The 18,827-nt window shown below is 39.7% G+C and overlaps 1 protein-coding gene across 4 annotated transcripts in view; it reads right to left on the bottom strand.

Annotated features, from left to right (window-relative positions):
- Positions 1 to 18,827, bottom strand: part of PAMR1 (peptidase domain containing associated with muscle regeneration 1) — a 53,864-nt gene that overhangs the window by 1,941 nt on the left and 33,096 nt on the right. The window contains exons 8-13 of one of the 4 annotated variants that reach the window (XM_054068300.1): positions 11,134 to 11,253; positions 8,727 to 8,927; positions 5,880 to 6,092; positions 4,227 to 4,293; positions 1,916 to 2,148; positions 268 to 560 (exon numbers count right to left, since the gene is read on the bottom strand). In XM_054068300.1, the coding sequence (XP_053924275.1) occupies positions 268 to 560; positions 1,916 to 2,148; positions 4,227 to 4,293; positions 5,880 to 6,092; positions 8,727 to 8,927; positions 11,134 to 11,253 (1,127 nt within the window). The remainder of the gene's footprint in view (positions 1 to 267; positions 561 to 1,915; positions 2,149 to 4,226; positions 4,294 to 5,879; positions 6,093 to 8,726; positions 8,928 to 11,133; positions 11,254 to 18,827) is intronic. The other 3 variants (XM_054068298.1, XM_054068299.1, XM_009571890.2) reach the window with 3 other exon arrangements.

Consider the following 18,827-nt stretch of genomic DNA (forward strand, 5'->3'; position numbering starts at 1 on the left):
TATTGAACCTAAGCTATTTTCTTAGTTATCTGTATTAGGGGGTGAACATATGAGTTGGACAGTGTCAGGGGAATTTAACGAACTACAGCATGTTCCCTCCATGTGCCATGACAGTTCTGTCAGTTGAGTCTCTTGATATGCATTTCTAAGTACAGTGTGTAAACCAATGTATTGCTCAAAGGATAACCTCTTTTCTCCCTATACCGGATCAATGTGATCAGCATCTGTCTGTGCTCATTATTTCTTGCTCCCAGGAGACTTACTCACCCGCAGGTTCTGGATGGTCTTTTCATCCCTGTCATCATCTCTGTAGAATTTCCCCAGAACCACCTTGAGCTCTGCTGTCTTGAGCACACTGGTCTTGCCCAGGTCAGTAACACAGTGAGCTGCCACCACCACAGTGCGCTCGTTCACCAGAGCCCCACTGCAGATAAGGATCCAGGCCCCTTTCCGGAGACTGTTTTTCACCCCACTGGCCGTCCGATAGATTGCTGCTTGCCAGGGCCACCTGGTAGAGGTCACTGTCTTCTGAAGGGTGATGTTTTCTGCTTTTCCACAGACTGAAGAAAAATGAACCAAGAATGAGCTAATGCCTTTTCCCTACCAAGGAATTTGAATATCACTCTTGATTCCTGCTTAAAATGTACTAAAAGAAATCAAACTGCAATAGTTAGCATGAGGGACAGTTTTCTAATTAACCTCTGTCCCAACCTGGAAAATTATAAAACGTGTATTTTATATAGCTTTTAAAAACAAAACTTTCATTTTTTCCCATTATTATCTGAATTCCTAGCTGAAGTAGGAATGTGGATTTAGCACTTGAGCAGGTGAACTTTTGTAACAACCTTATCAAGCTGCATTATAATGAGATGACTGCATAAAGAACACCCAGATTCTTGCTTTTAAAAAACACCATAAAGCCAACGGTGCACTAAAATTCACCCTTGGTAGTCATAGAGTAATTGTGAGGTCCTCTCCTAGAACTGACTTTAGCACAGATGAGTTCATGCCTATGAGAACAGATTTGTCTTGCAACCTTGAAGAAAATGCATCTAAAACAACAGTCATCCTGGGGAAAAGAAAAAACTCCGACCTGTTCTAGGAATATATTACTGAGGTTCAGACCTGGGTTAAAATCTCCTGAATCAGAAAAGGGTTTCCTCAGTTGAAAGAGTTACATCATGCGGTCACATTTTTTAGCCTCCTTTAGGACATATTTCTTTTCCTGGGAGGTAGTGTGGGCATGCCCATAGTGAAAATGATTGAACAAAATACTTTTCAACACATGAGATGAAAAAACACAAAAAAGAACGCTAAAAATTTGGTTGATGTTAGGATCTACTTGTCACAGTTTGCCTGATGTCAGTAGTGGGTTGTACCAAATCTTGTGATGCTCCTACCATGACTTACTGTGTGCACTAGCTCTGTATAAGATTTTATCTGGACTTAACTGTTTGCAATATGAACCCTTGCTTAGCAAGGTGTATTAAAGGAAGAGCCTCTTTAAAATACAGGCTCTCCATTTTATTGCTTAAATTTTTGTGGTTATGTCAGCTGGGTGACAAAGTATAGAGATGAAAGAAAAATCACATTTGCAGTAAATAATACAGGAATATATGAAGTGATACTAAGAAAACATTTTAAAATCAGAGAGAAACTGTCTACACCTTTTGCTCAATAAAAGAGTACCTGGCAAATTATGGTGCTGAAAATTTGATCCCTTTACCATCAACTGCGCAAATGCTACTGGTGGATAAAAAGAGCAACATGTCCTCCAACTTTTATTGCTCCTGTCTCCCAACTGGAAGCATAGGCAGCCTACACCGCTGGGACTCCTTAAGTATCTAAGATGAATACACATCCTGTTCCCCTATCCACCTAGAGATGTGTGCAGGTTTTTTTCTTGGAGACTCACTTGGAATACACACAGGGGCCCTCCCACTCCATTTCCCTGTCTTCAGACAAGTCCTCCGGCTGCTACCCAAGCGGCGGTAGAAGGGAGAAATGCACTCATACTGAAGCTGAGTGTGCAGATGCTGGTACCCTGGGGGCAGGTCTCCAAATGGCAGAGCTGGCTTCTTGGTTGGATAGATTTCAAGCTTTTGTTTGCTGAATGCGGATGAGTAAAGTTGATGCAAAGGGGTTTCCCTGTTTCAAGGCACAAATAACACAAGTTAACAATAATAATATTATAGAAGTGATCATTAGATTTATCACCAGCCATGTTAAGCATAATTTAAAAGCATATGAAGTTTGCTTGCAAAAGAATAAGGCAAAAATATGATTCCAACATAGTTTAGCAATACTCCCATTTACATCCCAGCTACTTTAATACACACAGAAATAAATATACGTATGTTTATAAATTTTCTATTTGTGTCTCTTTTTTTTTTTTTTTTTTTCATTGTACAGTTTCTGGACTGCAACCAGTTGCCTCTGAATGTAGAATAGTTTTTGCCATTCACAAAAGGACTGAAATACTATGTTTTTAAATAAATTACACTGGAAGTTGGCATTGCTGTAATTAATTTACACTAGAGAGGAGCTAGGCATATTTTTCTCTAGTGAACATTTTAATAGGCAGTATAAGGAATTGTTTTGGATTAAATCACATTGATAAAGTTGCTTGATTTAGCAATTAACAGAGATAATTGCCTCACCACAGAGATTTCATAATTGCAATAATCACTAAGCTTCCATTTAGAAATTGTAATGATTACTTGCAATACGGCACATAATTAAAAAAATAAATATGCACGAGCCTAGATATGGACCATAAGCTTGACTACAGTCATACTTCTTTACTTAGACTGTATCCCTTGTTCCAATGCTTAAAAGCATATATCTACAGGAAAAAAAAAAAACCTTCAAAAAATTCATCAGGAAATTCATTTCCCTCGAGACTTCTGGTCCTGCCTAGATCCAGAAAAAAACATAAGAATGCTTTTTCACATGGTAATTACATTTTTGACCACAAGGAGACATAGACTGCCTCCTTCATATAGAATCTGTCAGGCATAACAGCACGCAAGAGCAATGAGCAAGTTTCTTGATGAGAGCTGCTGTGGTCATGCTTAGACTGACAGGTTCCCAATCCTCACATGTGACCTTGCAATATTGCATAATCACACATTTTGTCTCACAATCTATGAAATAAAGATCCTACATCAAGCCATAAAAACAGTCCATGAAAATGAGATGCTGTCATGATACTATGGAGATGGGGGCATGGATGTGCTCTCATACAGCTGGTCTTAGTATCTGAAACATTCAGCATAAAAAGACCTGTGTTCCAAAGTGAGTTGAGAAAGTTAAGCAAGAAAATTCTCCTGATGGCTACTAAAGACCCCTGATGGCTTCTTGGGGCCATTTCTACAATCAAACATCACAGAACTGCAGAGTGGGAGAGTATTCTGAAAGTATATGCTTGCCTTGTTCCTAAAGTCTTCTCTAGGCATCTGCTACTGGCTGTTGCCAGAGACGGGATATAGCTTGAACTGGACCTTTATTCTGACCTGGTATGGCTGTTCTTAAGACCAAAGATGAGGACAGTTCTTGCACAGTGTCTAAACATAAATTAATCGTGTACTGCAAAAAATAAACCTGAAATGAGAAATTACTACTTGGACAAAAATGAACCTGAACACTGCAGTGTAACAAATTCAGATTGGACTTTTTCAATAAATCAGCAGAAGGGTAATCCCAGGCAGGGTCTTGACCTTTCATTCTTTCCTCAGCTCCTACTCTAATTCCTTCTCTCCCATGGCCACCCAAACCCCAAATTTATATCAAAGCTGTTCTATCTTACTTTGATGATGAAACTTAATGGGAGCACATTACATTGCTATGCCGCCTTCTTGCCTTGTGCTTTCCCTGCTCATTTCTTCACTCAGACAGCACATGTTCATATTTTAAGACACATCATTAACCCCAAGGAACTGTTCTCAGACTGTTCGCATAGCCAGTCACAAGCTCGTAAGCCTAATTCCAGCATTGCCCAGTAATTTGCACATTTCTAACTACCCTTCTTCCTGGCTGCATCTAGCGGCTTGCAAACATGTGCTTAATCAGATGTTCCCTCACAGCAGCTCTCATTGATTGATTATTAGTGGAGTTGTAGGAAAGGGTGCTTAGGCAGGATAAACACACAGGATGGAAAAGAGAGCAGGCAAAAAAGCAGCCACACTTTTTTCTTTAACTGGAGGTTGACACATTGACATTCTCACCTTGACTGAACCTGCACTGGAAGTACTTTCTGTCTCACCAGGTCAGAGATCTTTGGCTCTCTGCAGGCTAGAAAAAAAATAACGTTGCACAGTACTTTTCCACATTCACAGCTCAAGTGTTAAGGTTCATACAAATTTGTACTTTTTCCTCTCACTAGCTATAGGGTACTGAATTAAGAAAAGAGGCAGCAAACTACATGCACTAAGATAAAGATAGGCCCTAAAACCTAACGTCTTGGAAAAATACTTTCCCATAGATCAACAGATCTATCACATTTACAACACTGAAAGCAACTGAGTGTCTTCTGCATGGGCATTTCAGTCATGGAGGAAGATTTGTCCATCAGTGTCTGAATGCCAGATTTACACCACTACAGCTAATGGTTTGGAATTTGAGTAAACCTTGGCAATAGTGGAATTATATAAATAATACTTCATTTCCATCTGTGTAGCCACACAGCTAATCCTAGTGAGTTGGTATATAGAGACAGGCTGCAGGATGTTACAGACTGCTAAGAGTCTGTCTGCTTGTGCATCCATTGGAAGGAGTTGGAGACTGATTCAAAGGAACACATCAGAATTATCTGAATATGCACAAAACGACAGAAGGGAGATCCAGGATTTCTAATTTTTCATATTCAGTTTATTTAATTTAAGAGCAGGATAAATATTCAGGTTTATCAGTTCAAATAACTCTGCCAGGATCTCCTTCTTGCTACACACAGTGGAAGAAAAGGATCTTACCCGTATGCCAGACCAGTTGTGTTCTGTGGGATTTGACAATATTTAGTTCTTTGTGATTACTATGTATGTTAACCTTTATGTCATTATCAAACTTGACATGAATAAAGTTGCTTTCGACAAATGATTATCATCAATAAAGACGCTTTCCACAGATGATCATACAGTTGAGGGAAAAGTGTATGATCAGAATAAAGCAAACAGAATAAAGCAAATTCCTCAGAGGACAGACATATTTCCCTATATTATCATTAATTCAGTTATAAAAAAAATCACTAAAATATGTGTCAAACAATTGCTTTGGAAAAATTAATTTCTAGTTACCCAGCATTTATCCATACAGGGTCTCAGACACACTGATAGTAGCTCCAGGTCAACAGAATAATTACCTTTCTAGCAAAGTATGTAAAGATGTGTTTCAGTGTTTTGATGAATGAAGATAGTTTAAGCATGTCCTCAGGTGGTTTTCTGAACCAAACCTTCAAGGCTGCAATGTACGGGCTTGGCCTTTTACACTCATGACTGTTCCCATTGACTTAAAAGGACTGTGAGAGAAGAGCTGGGCCTTATGACACCAGCTATGATGAGATAGTTATTTCCTGCTATTTCAATTTCCTCCAGATATTCTTTGACTTTGATCTTAAGCAGGTTTTGATCCTACAATGAGGGTAATAACGGTCTCAGGGAACATGCCTTTCCATGTTGAAAGACAAACATCTGGAATCACTGGCATCTTCTCTGGCAGTTTAGCAGCCAATAGAGCTGGCAAGCTACGGATAACAGTATCAGGTGTCAGTCAGATGGCTTATTCTTATCAACAATGACTGCTTGGTGAATGTAAATGATATAAAACAAACTCCAGCAAAATCATAGCAACTTTTGTGATTTGTGGTAGAAAAGAATGTTAACTACCTTTTATGCAGATTGGCTGCTTCCCTGACCATTCTCCATCATCTTGGCAGGTCCTCTGTTCATTCCCACTAAGAACATACGAGTTGTTACAAAAGAAAGCAATGACTGTGCCAATTTTTGCATAGCGTCCATTCAAAAGCCCAGTGTCTTCTACTACACTTCTGTAGCCATTGAGTGGGCCACCAGGATCTGAGCAGTTTTTTTCATCTAGAACTAAATATAGAGGAAAAAAATGGTAACCATGTATCAAGTTCACAGCATTATTTTGACCCAATAGACTGCTTAGCATTTCATTCACACATGACTACATTTTATTAACCTTGCCTTTTCAAGACCCATCAGGGATCTCTGTGTTCAAAAAGATCAAATATTATGGAAGCAATTATAATAGAGATGTCTGTTTATAACATACTCTTTCTGTCTTCACTAAAAGTGTAAGATTCTCAAACTGTTAAAAGACCTTAAAATGTGGCTGACAATTCTGAAGAACCTTAACTTTACATGATGTTAAAGTCCCATTAACATTAACAGTTCTGTTTCAAGAGCATGAAAGGATTCACTTAAACTATTTGCAGGAAACAGGCCCTTTGCATTCTTTTCCCTTTCCTGTTCAATACTTCACTGGACTTGGATAATAAAACTAAAATACTTAATTTTACTTTTATATTTGGTTGCGTTTTGTTTTCTTAGTGCTGTGAAAGAGATTGTAATAATCCAGGGAAATATGGGAACTGAAAGAGAAAATACAAATATACATATATTTACTGATACTAAAAATTTAATATGGAAAGCTTACTCATGCTTGGGTCTGTCTTTTACTTCCTCCTTCCCAATATTCCTCCCCTTCTTTTTATTTGTTGTGCTTTTTTCTCTCAATGAACTTAAAATTTTGGCCTATGTGATGCTTTTCTGTATACTTTTCACACCTGTGCTCTTTCTATTTAGCAGCTGAAAAGGTACTTTATATTCCTTTGGATTTCATCTTACTTTTCTTGTCAGGTTGACAGTAACATGCAATTCTGTTTAATTCCTCTGTCTGATGTCTCACTGCACATTAACCAGTGAATATCTGAGCGAGACAGTTAGTGTTGGTTCTACTCTGCTTATGGAGGGCTGAGAAGCCTGAGACGTACCAATTGACCAGAAATGACCTCTCATGTCATTGCTTCAGGTTCGGCTGCCTGCTAAGCCTCACTTCACAAAAGCACCAATATATAAGAAAGCACTTACTTAAAGATTTATTTAAATCCCTGTGAAATAAGCACAGGTATAGCCCTGTCCTGTTCCCATATCTTCATATCACCAGATAGAGCCCAGCTCAGCAAAGCATGTAAGCACATAGCTAACCACAACAGTATAAGTTCAATGAAAAGCATATGCTCTTAACATTAAGTATATCATTCAAGTTAAGCATATATTTCAGTGCTTTCTTTAATACATCAGATTTTAGCATGTGCTGAAAGTCATATATATACTTAAATACTTTCCCACAAGTCATATTCAGTAAACAAGATGTCTGAGCTTCCTCTCAACCATGAGAAAGGGAGAAGCAGAGCCCTGTCTCCTTTTAATTTTACTCCATTTTCCTCCTCCATATTTCACAGGCCCTCTCACTTGTGAACCGCAAGTGACTGATTACTTGATAGCAGCTAAAGCCACGTATCTACAAGGAATTACCCACAGTATCACTTTATTTGCCAGTTGCTTTCTGCTCCGATACCTCATCTACCTCATCTAGAGGCATCATCTGATGAGCCGAGTGCATGTTTCCAAATGTACCTAAGCTTGACCAAATAAGTCAATGAAGACCTTCTGTTATTTCATCCTATGCCTATCAGAAACTCAAGCAGTAGTTCTCTTCTTCCCTAAGCTCAAGGTAATGACTTTATTGATGGTTTGAAGGGAAAAAAAAGAAAACAGCTGGGAAGGAGAGACCCAAATCACACTACCTAGCATTTCAGTAACAGCCAAGTCTAGAGACAGATCTTTCAATAGATCTTTAGCCAAGGAGATCATGCAGCAGGGACTTAAGCACAGTTCTTCTATTACATTTATTCCAACTGCAGATGTTCTCTCTAGACAGAAGAATGCCTATTGCTTGCTCTTAAGATGAACTTATATACAGCTGTGTCACAACAATCCCCTCCAAATTTTCATTTTTTGCCATAACACACCTGTAAAAGCACTTTTCCAATCGATATTTATTCTGGAATATGGAAATAAAATTGTGCAATACAGAACAATTAAAATAAAATTGAAATTCTCTTCTGCTGAAAAAAAGGGCCTTGGAATTCCACAGCTGAATTAGTGTGAATGGCAGGCACACCAGCTTGCACAGCCAGAATGAATGGAAGTTTCTCTTTTAGCAGTTTTTCACTAGGATGGGAATTATGTTGAAATAAGAGTCTAGTCTTCAGGCAGCAAGCCGCTAGTCATGTCCACAGAGTGCTCTAGTCTTCTGCAGAGAAGGTATCAGAGGTACATAGTAATGGAAGTAGTAATTCATTGTTGCACAATGTCCCTCACTTGGTTTTAGTCCTGGACATTTTCAGTCTCTGTGTAAGAAGGATGTATGCCTAAAGTGTTTTGTTTTTTTTTTTTTTACATATTTTTCAGTCTTTCAATGTTTCAGTGAGACCTTTATTCCATGTTTTAGTTAGACTTTTAGTCAGACCAAGTCTTGCAGTAAAATAAGAATCCCTACTGCTTTTTAAAGACAGGAAAGCAAAAGAACAACACATTAAGCCACATATCTACAAAATTTCAAGTGAGATTTGAATAGTCTAGTTTCATCTGAATACATTGGCTGCAACATTTGATAAGAATCAAAACGTAAAGTGACCTTACCACATTCAGGATGATGTGCTGACCAAATCCCATCAAGCTGACAGTAGGCAACACGGCTGCCTTTTAAACTGTAACCTGCGTTGCACTTGAAGTAAACCTGGGCCCCGTACTTAATGTCATCTCCTTCCACAATACCATGAGCAGGAGCACCTGGAGTCCTACACATCACCACTGACAGTTCAGATATTTCAAAAAAATCCACTTTATTACAAAAACAGGACTGTGTTAGGATGATTCTTTATTTAGAACACTGAAAAACCAATCAAAATGAGCACAGGAGTCAAAATTACAAGATAGCTCTATGCCGATCTTTAGAACTTTGTTTGTTAGATGTCAGTTCTACACACACTTATATGCACCGCTTTTCAAAACACATCTAGATCCTTTCAGTTCAATGGGATTACTCAGAAGTGTGAAGTGATCGTGTGCGTAAGTGTTTGTATCATTAGGGCTCATTTGCTCGAAGTATTAGTACTTGAAAAACTTTCCATCTAAACAGGGGTTTTGAATGAACTGCCATGCTAAGTTAAGGAAAAAAATATATTCCTATAAGTCTTATATGAAATATAACCTCACTGAAATATTAAAGCATCATTATTTGTGTATATCTAACATCATAATGACATTAAAAAGGAACTTTGATATTTACCAAAATGTGATGTTTACCCTTTTCCCAGGATTTACTTAGTTGGGAAAATACTTACAGACAATGGTCTATTTAGCTACTGCAAGTCGTAAATATTAGATTAAACATCCTAAGCAAGAATTCTCTGAGAGCATCAAACCAGCCATACTAAAACAGAACAAAGGTCTATCCAGCGCAGAAATCTGTCTTCAACCGTGTTAAACAGTAGATTTGATGGCAGTAGGATAAAAACAGAGCAAGCATATAGGATACTTCTCTGGCATATTCTGGCAGTATTCAGCAATCTGGGGCTCAAGTGCTACCTGAATAACAATGGTATTTTTGGAATAACATACCCTGGTGATTTTTTTTTTTAACACTAATTTGACTGAATATTTTCTAAACTCAGCTACATATATGGTGTCCACAATATCCTGTGGCAGTAAGTTCCACAGACTTAAGTGTTGTGTGAAAAATATATTGCCACCTTTGGTCTAGTTTCCAGCCTGCCACCTGATAATTTCATTTGATGTTTTATTTTCTCTGTCCATGCCCTATTCATCTTCTCCAAGTCACTTTTTAAGACCAACTTTCTTTATGCAGAAATTATATGTATGTATTTCTGTATGTAGAAATTAAAACAATGTAGGAAAGACAAGTTTTAGCATTTACACAGTTATACATATCTCTGTGTGTCTCTGACTTTGCCTGGCCATTCATTGTGGAAAACCGCACAGGAAAGGATTCAGGACAAGATTTAGATATGCATATTATTTTTTTACCTGGGAGCTGTAGTACTCCACTGAAGATAGGTAGATGAATGCTAGAGATTATTTGCATTTTATGCTTTTAGAAATTGACTTTTTCTGGTTTGCCTCATAGCTAGTTGCTTACTAACCTACAGCCAAATTTTTATCCTTACATTTCCAGAGCAGAAACTTTTCTAAGGCCTCAGCTCTGTAATCCCTACATAGTACATACATGAATGCATCTCTTTATATGGATTGTGGACCATTCAATTATGCATATAAGGAAGCCATTCTTAAGTAACAGTCCTAAACCAGCAGCATTTACGAAAACAAGGCTTCACAGAAATTCCCCTCATTTGATGGACTTCTACAAGCATCAAACAGTAAGTTGGCAGAAACATTTCTGCACTAATAAGCACAAGTATTGGAAAGGAAACCACTTAAGCATTAAAGAAGGGCCCAAATCACTGCTCCAAGTCAAAACACATCCAGTTACAGGAGCTCAACATTTCCTCTTGGCTGCAAGTGTTATGCATCAGTGTCATCTTTAGCAAAAGAATAATGATAAAAATTCAACAAAATTCATTCCTAGCCCTTAATGTTTCTCATGTGAAATATAGGCAAACATGCATATACAGGTGCATATGTGTGTATATGCATATGTGCAGAAAAACATACAAAAATGAAAGGGAAGTAATGGAAACACAGATTTTCTAGGTGTTTTAAATTCTCAGAACACTTGTATTTCCAGTCATGATCTTTCTATTCTCAGTCAATCCCTCTATATCTTTCTCTGAACAGCAATTCATTTCACTACATTTAAATTTCTTTCTTTCAATGTAAAGTCACACTCAGCTTGTTAAATGAGAAAAGATGATTAGAAACATCTGTGCAGCACTCAAAGTTCTCTATTTTATCTTAAATACAGGCTTTCTATTTAGCTTGTGTTCCAGTTCAGTTCTGCAGAACAAATGTTTTAGTGCTTTTGTGTTCTAGGTCCATCCTGGAAAAAATGTCACCAAGGTACACTTACTTTTTCTTGCACAATCTATAAGCATTTGTTCTTGTTTGTTCTCCTCAGTGATAGAGTTTGTAGTGATTTTGATTCGCTCTGGTTGACAGACTTTCTTTAGATTCTCTGTGCCACTGTGACCTAGGCAGAACAACTCTGGTTTTATTTATGATATAAATTCAGTGTTTCATGCACAGATTAATTTAGTACTGGAACTATGGCCTGGAGTAGAGGATATGGAAGCATAAGGTCATGAGATCTAATCATAGCTATAAAACTGTGGCCATGGGTAAGTTGCTTCATCTGCTGTATGTAACAAATGAGAGCACCTTTTCCTCATAGAGATGTTATAAGCATTAGCTGATAGCCTCTTGTGTCACAGAGTCACCACGGGGTTTCTCTGATGACAAAACAGCTAAGTATTGTTAATAGACCCATCCCTTCTCTCACCTAAGCCTTTATCATAGAATCTTAGAATTACCAGGTTGGAAAAGACCTCTTGGATCATCGAGTCCAACCAATCCTATCTGCCAGTAAACCATGTCCATGAGCATCTCATCTACCCATCTTTTAAATACCTCCAGAGATGGTGACTCAACCACCTCCCTTAGCAGCCTGTGTCAGTGCCCAATGACTCTTCCTGTGAAAAATCTTTTCCTGATATCGGGTCTGAACCTCCCCTGATGTAGCTTAAGGCCATTCTCCCTTGTCCTATCACCTGTCACTTGGGAGAAGAGGCCAGCTCCCTCCGCTCCACAACCTCCTTTCAGGTAGTTGTAGAGAGCAATAAGGTCTCCCCTCAGCCTCCTCTTCTCAAGGCTAAACAATCCCAGTTCCCTTGGCTGCTCCTCATAAGACTTGTTGTCCAGTCCCTTCACCAGCTTTGTTGCTCTTCTCTGGACACACTCCAGAGTCTCAACATCTTTCTTGTAGCAAGGGGCCCAGAACTGAACACAGTATTCAAGGTGTGGTCTCACCAGTGCCGAGTACAGGGGCAGAATAACCTCCCTGGACCTGCTGGCCACGCCATTTCTGATACAAGCCAAGATGCCATTGGCTTTCTTGGCCACCTGGGCACACTGCTGGCTCATGTCCAGTCAGCTGTCAATCAACACCCCTAGGTCCTTCTCCTCCAGGCAGCTTCCTAGCCACTCTTCCCCTAGTCTGCAGCAGTGCACAGGGTTGTTGTGCCCCAAGTGCACGACCCAGCATGCCCCTGGTCTCAGCCCATCAGTCCAGCCTGTTCAGAACCCTTTGGAGAGCCTTCCTACCCTCAAGCAGATTGACACTTCCTCCCAGCTTAGTGTCATCTGCAAACTTGCTGAGTGTGCACTCAATGCCTTCATCCAGGTCATTGATAAAGATACTGAACAGGACTGGACCCAGCACTGAGCCCTGAGGGACATCACTTGTGACCAGCTTCCAGCTGGAGTTAACTCCATTTAACACAACTCTTCAGGCCCGGCCATCCAGCCAGTTTTCCACCCAGGAGTTGACTGTTTTCTTGCAACACAGGATCTTCCCTCTGTCCTATTCTTTAAACTTTGTCACTGAAGGCACAATCACTCATTTTATTTTTTTCTTTGGATCATTTTGTACGTTCATTCTTTCTCTCTACAAATTAAATGTATTTTGAATCTTGAGATGTTCCCCACATCTCACTACCACAGCTGAGCTTTCTGTTTTCAGGTGTATTATCTAGCCTGAAAGTCACATACAGTTACTCTAGTACCTGCTTCTACTACTTCGGTTTGAACTCTGTAGCTTTTTTCCCCTCCATTTTGACTACTATGTTTCAGGCAGCTCTTCTGCACATTTTGCCTTTACTTGTGAACACTTCAGGCAATGGAGTTTCAAACAGTTAATGTGAAGGGAATCCTACCCTTGTATGCTTCATCCAAGTCTCTCTTATTTTCTCGTGGATAGCTTCCCATCAAGACTGTGAATTTGACCGATTCTTACATCTTTCAGAATGTACAGTATATTTCATTGAATTTTAGGACAGCCTCCTTTGTCTGAGATAGTTTATTGAAGTCTTTCAACATTCTCTCCTGGTGTAAGACTATACCCAACTCTCCAACAGACATTTCTCAGAAGTCAAAAAGAAAGGAAAAGAACATTCTGTAAATGTCATTCATACCTTACTCTTCCCTTACCCCCTGGGTATGCACACTAGCCATAAAATCCAACCACCTGAGCTGACCTAATTCTCTTTTGTTTCTAAGCTCTCTATGATATTTGATATTCATATTCCCTCACCTAGGCCAGATGGGCCTGATCCTGCCATCTACTGAGTATTTTTGAATATCAGTCCTCCTTCTCTGCATTGTTCATCTTTCACAGTCACATGGGCTGGATCCCACTCACAAACCTCACCTACCCACAGCCATCCCCATCCCCATCTTGTACCATACCCAGCTACACCTGTGCCTGGTCTAGCCTGACCGCTACAGCAGAGATGGGGCTGTACAGCACTTCCTTGGGAAGCAGGTGGTGGGCTGGTCAGGAGTACTCCCATGGGCTTGAACCACTCCTAAGCCACTAGTTAGACTGTCCTGCTCCACAGGAAATAATTGATTCCTACTACTCCGTGACTCTTGTACTTCGTACATTTAAGGTATCTTAGATGTGTCATTTGTGCTGTGTCCATAGCAAAATGAGAGAGGAAAGAGTAGGAAAACCTGTCTTGATAACACACAGGAGGACTTTCTCACTGACACAGCAGTGGTTAAAGAAAGAACAAGCATCCATAACTTTTATTCCACTTAAAGGCTTTATCAACATTTTGCTATTGTTACTGCAATGTCCTCTGAATACCAGTGACTGTCCAGCTTTTCACAAGGTAAATACTTCACTATTTCTCTCAGTGCAGTGCACTTTGCAAAGCAGATAGAGGAAGAAGCAAAAGACTAGAGAGCTTCAGACAGAATTATCTATGAAATGTACTCATTATAATTAATACTTACTTAAAATTCTAATTGCGTTTAGTTCCCTGCTAAAATGGAACTAAGAGTGTCAGAATTTCAGGTTGCGGTGCTTGGTCTCTCCAGAAACAGAAGACCAAAGCCACCAGGAACCCAGAAAATGGACTAGGTAGCTGCAAAATTCTACCATGAGATGGTAATAGACAGCCAGATGTGAAAGACATCCATTCAAGGTATGCAAAAAAAATAGTCTGAGCAACTCAGAGACTCCATGAGAGTAACATCTATACAGATTCCGATGATTTTATATATAGAAAATTGGAAAACTGGAGACATTTCATGGAGAAGTAAAACTAATGTTGGGGAAGTATAATCTTGAGAGTGACTAAGAGCCAAGAATGACCACTCCGGTCATGCAAAAGCTGATAATCTAAAAGCTAAAACCAGAAAGGATACAGTAAAATATTTAAACGAAGACAAAGAGGTATATTCAGGCAGGATAAAATTAAGAACAGGAGAATTTTTACTCAAGAAATACTCTATGAAAGTCTCCTTGACAAATGTTTGAAAGGCATAGCAGCATGTAAGTGGAAATTATATGAGTCTCATAATTCAAAAACTGAAACTCCAGCTAAAAAAAAAACCTGGAACAGACTTTGGAGAGAACAGGGCAGCACTAGCAAGACCACTACAAGTTGAGAGATTTTGTTTAAAGTTTTCCATATATTGGTACCCAACGTTGTTCCTGTGAAGTTCCACAATTAATCCATACAGGTATATAGGTAACCCTTGTCACTTCAGGGTCTGAGGAGAGTTTTGGCCTAACACAGCTCTGTACAGTTCATAAGACAGCAAAGCAGGAAGGTATAAGACAAAGGTAGCTACAGGCACCTCTGGCAGAAATGCTCCTTGTGACAGCCCAGTTGTTACAGAATAAAAACCAGAGCTGCCTCAAGTGTCTATATAACACACTCACAGATTCCTGAGAAAACTTATTACCCTTCTTGGCTCTTACTTTGGTGTCTTGGAAAAAAGAAAACAATATTTCTGTCCCATATGAAACATTAAAATGACTCCACAGTTCACAGACAATTTTCTGAGGAAAACTAGAGGAACAGCAAGTTCCTGCATTTTTAAGTAAAATGTTCCATTATTAATAATAACAGCACAATTCACTCTCCCTTTTAAATTATATGTAAGAGACATTCCTCAAATTTGAACTATCTGCCATTTAGAAATATTTTTCATGCGCATTTTATAACCAGTGAGACAAATTAGGTGATCTCTTGAGCTACACTTTTCTCTTTTCAATGTCCTGCAAATCCTCCCTGATGGAATAATCTTTTGCTTTTGTTCCAGGGACCCGTCATTAAATTAATTCCATCTTTTTCTTGCCGCCTTCTCACCCACTTCCTCATTAAATAATATATAGCCCTTCACACATATCATACATTATCTCTAGATCCTATATAGCCTTTCAATAATGTATTGCATGCCTGAAATAAATCTCATTTCTCATTGCTGGCACTAATAAAAGGTTTGCATTTCCACTCTTGTTCCTTTGAAATACTAGGTGCAAGAGCTTGTAATTGTATGGAGTTTTGTTCTTGATTTGCTTACAGGATTTTTTTAATGCTGCTACTGCTAAATAAATTAATCTTTTTGAATATTCCCAAGACAGAGTTTGGCTTTCAGGCTGACCCGTGCTAATGTATGTAGCACATTTTGGCTATCTAGTAGTGGTTCTGGGGAACATTTCCTATGTACTTGTAATACTGCTTTCATATAAAGCGTCATGGCATGCTCAGTGGAGGGCAAACACTGAAAGTGTCCAGAGAAACTGCACTTGGTAATAAGTAGGGGAGCAGAGCAGCTTCTGCTGTTATGAATTCTGCATATGTCTTCTGCAGTGAAAGGGAGAGCTATGGATTCACTTTGAGACACCTGGTGCCACTGTCCTAGCTAAACCAGCCTAATGACTGTCAGAGAAAGCCTGATGGAGACTGAAACTGAAGAAATTTAAATAACTATCCTTAGAAAGAGGACATTTTGTTAGAAGAAACCCTAAATGACATTCTTTCCTAGTAAACATTATCACAACCCAGCATGCTGCTAAAAGCCACAACAACCCCTGAGCCAGAGAAGTGCTGCACAGGGAACCTCAGCATCAGGATTTTGGATCCTGAGCTTTGGGGTATCTTGGCTCCATGACAGTGGCTGGTAGGTGCTCTGGAGCCATAGAACCTTCACGTCCCAGAAATCACAGCTGCAAGATGCTATTGCTGGAGGGAGTATAACATGCAGAGTATATGGAAGTGATTTATTTTTTCTCCCTAATTAAGAAAATAATAATTAAAGAAAATCCAGCAGAAAATATAAATTTCTTTGAAAATTTGCTGCTATGGAACCATTCTAACAGAAAACTGTCAGCCAGCACTACCTACATATATTTCATGCAGCTCACTGATATTTGCAGTCGCTGTCTATGGCCAAGCCTGCTGAAGTCAATAGTGGTAAATCCCATCAGGTTCGACTTTTGGCCTGCAAGTCTCTGATTTGATCAAATTCTTTTTCTTGGTTTAACTTTTATTTTGAGGGCAAGTCGGATTACATGACTATCTGAGTATCAATATATAACATTCTTAAAGCTTACAATTGCTGTATTTCCAAAGTTTTTTTGTAAAATTAGTGTCTGTCTTCATTTTGCTGCTGGGAAAGTTACAGCATGAAGATATTAAGTGATTTACCCGAAAGCAAACCGTGAATGAGTGGCAAAGCAAGGAACAGTCCTGTCATCTCCTGATATTCCTAAGTTTACATTTAAACTGACCCAGCTTTGTGCAGAAATCAGAAATAAATAATTATGCCATTACATAATCCACACAATATACTCAGTAGCAGTGTCTTGCACAAAGGTGATGGAGCCACATAGGACGAGCGTGCCTGAACTCAAAGCACAAAAGTTAAGGAAGGAACCAGCCATGAATAGCCTACAGTTACTATTGGGTATTGTGATGCCTTTGCAAAGCCCCATGAGTGAAGTGCTTTTCTGAGTTCAGACTTACAGAATTTCTTGTCTTCACTCATAACAGAGCTTATTTCCTAATCTTGGCCTGTGAGCTGTCAGTCCATATAAATCTCGGATACCATTTACTCCTATGCTTATCTCTTCTCTCCCCAGTGTGCATATACAAGGTGAGGATGCCCCAAGTTGTCACGAAGTTTGCTGGCAGAAAAGAACTGGCCTGACGGAGGATCAGATGAGTCTCCTGAGACATCATCCTTCTGTAGCTTGGCATAGCAGCCCAGAGACAGTTAATGCGTAACACATAAGCCCATGGAGACTGTCTTCAGCCAAAAGCAGAAGGACATCAGCTGTCAAAACATTTTTGGAATGGCTGTGTCCTCAAGAAGGGAATGAAGTGAGGGATTTCTGGAGGCTATGGTTCAGAGTGCTCAAAAGAACTGCTTTTGTGTTCATTCTAGCAAGCAGTGAATGGGGCTTACAAGCAACTATATGAGTTTCGTGAATGATCTGACAAAATAGCCTGCCAACACTGGGAGTCATCAGGACATCCTTCCAGCCTGAGGCAGTGTGGCTATGCACAGTCCTTTGTCAAACCTTGATGTATTAGGTTACACACACTGTGAAGGCAGAAGCCCTGACTCCAGACTTCTGCTTTAGGAGTCCCAGTGCTCTTCCTTGTCTCCTGCCTGCCTTCAAGGTTCTCTGCATGCTGGGATCATAGGCACGTTATAAGTCTGCTGATAGCAACATCGGATTCATAAGATCCTGCGGCACCTCATAGAGCAAGCTGTGTAAATTGTGGTGGGAATGTCCTTCTCTCTGTGACATTGCTGACACCTGCAATCGTTTTGGCACAGCTTTGTTCCTACAAGGAGCTCAATCCATAGTGATGGTATTTAGAGTCTAGTGTCTTGTGATGCCACTCTCAAGATCAACTTTTATCTCAAGCTCTCCTGAATAAATACTGGTAAACACTGTGAGATCCACCAGAAGGACATTAACCTTCTTGTCACCACCTCCCTGAACTTCCCACTTCTATACAGGAGACTTCTGCTGACTAGGAACATGCTGACTGACAAGCAGCCCAGATGTTCTCCTCCAGTTCCCAGCAAGAGCTGGATGTGAATGAGAGCTGGAGGGGCTTGATGGCTTTAGCTTTGCTATCAGATCATCATTCATCCGCACAGCAGGAACAGACTCTTTGGAACAGCCACTTCGGAGGACAAGTGGTCTTAGCCAGGACTCTCTGAAGGAAACAGTGGTATGTGTTTACATGGGCCATGTCTGAGGGAGCTGGTGATGTGTAGCGTGATTACTTGCCTTTTTTGTTGCTCCTCAGAACGTTTTGGAGCTAACAGGCTTGCCTTTTAGGTGAAAAAAAGTGCGGTTGCAACTTTTACAAACAGAAAATAGAAGGGAGTGAACAAGGAAAGTGAAGACTGCTAATGTTTGTGTTTAAAATTGTGGGTTTTTTTAAAGCAAGACTCTCAAAGCAGAGAACAAATACATGCAAACACTGCAGCAGATCCTGTACAGGAAAGAGCAAGAAAACCAAATCATTGTGATAAAAAGGTGTTCACAGTGACGGCAGTGTTTTCTGGAATAAGGAGACTCTTGGATCTCGAAGAACGAGGATGCTTTGAACAGCTACAGCCACACATTCAAGCAGCACCACTCTGTTTGGTCATGCCAACTACCACAGAATAAGCAATGAGTGGGTGAGGCTCTAAACCAGCATCTCAGAGGTACCTCTAACTTCTGCG

The sequence above is a fragment of the Cuculus canorus genome, chromosome 5, assembly GCF_017976375.1.
Source record: "Cuculus canorus isolate bCucCan1 chromosome 5, bCucCan1.pri, whole genome shotgun sequence".
In the NCBI taxonomy this organism is placed as follows: Eukaryota; Metazoa; Chordata; class Aves; order Cuculiformes; family Cuculidae; genus Cuculus; species Cuculus canorus.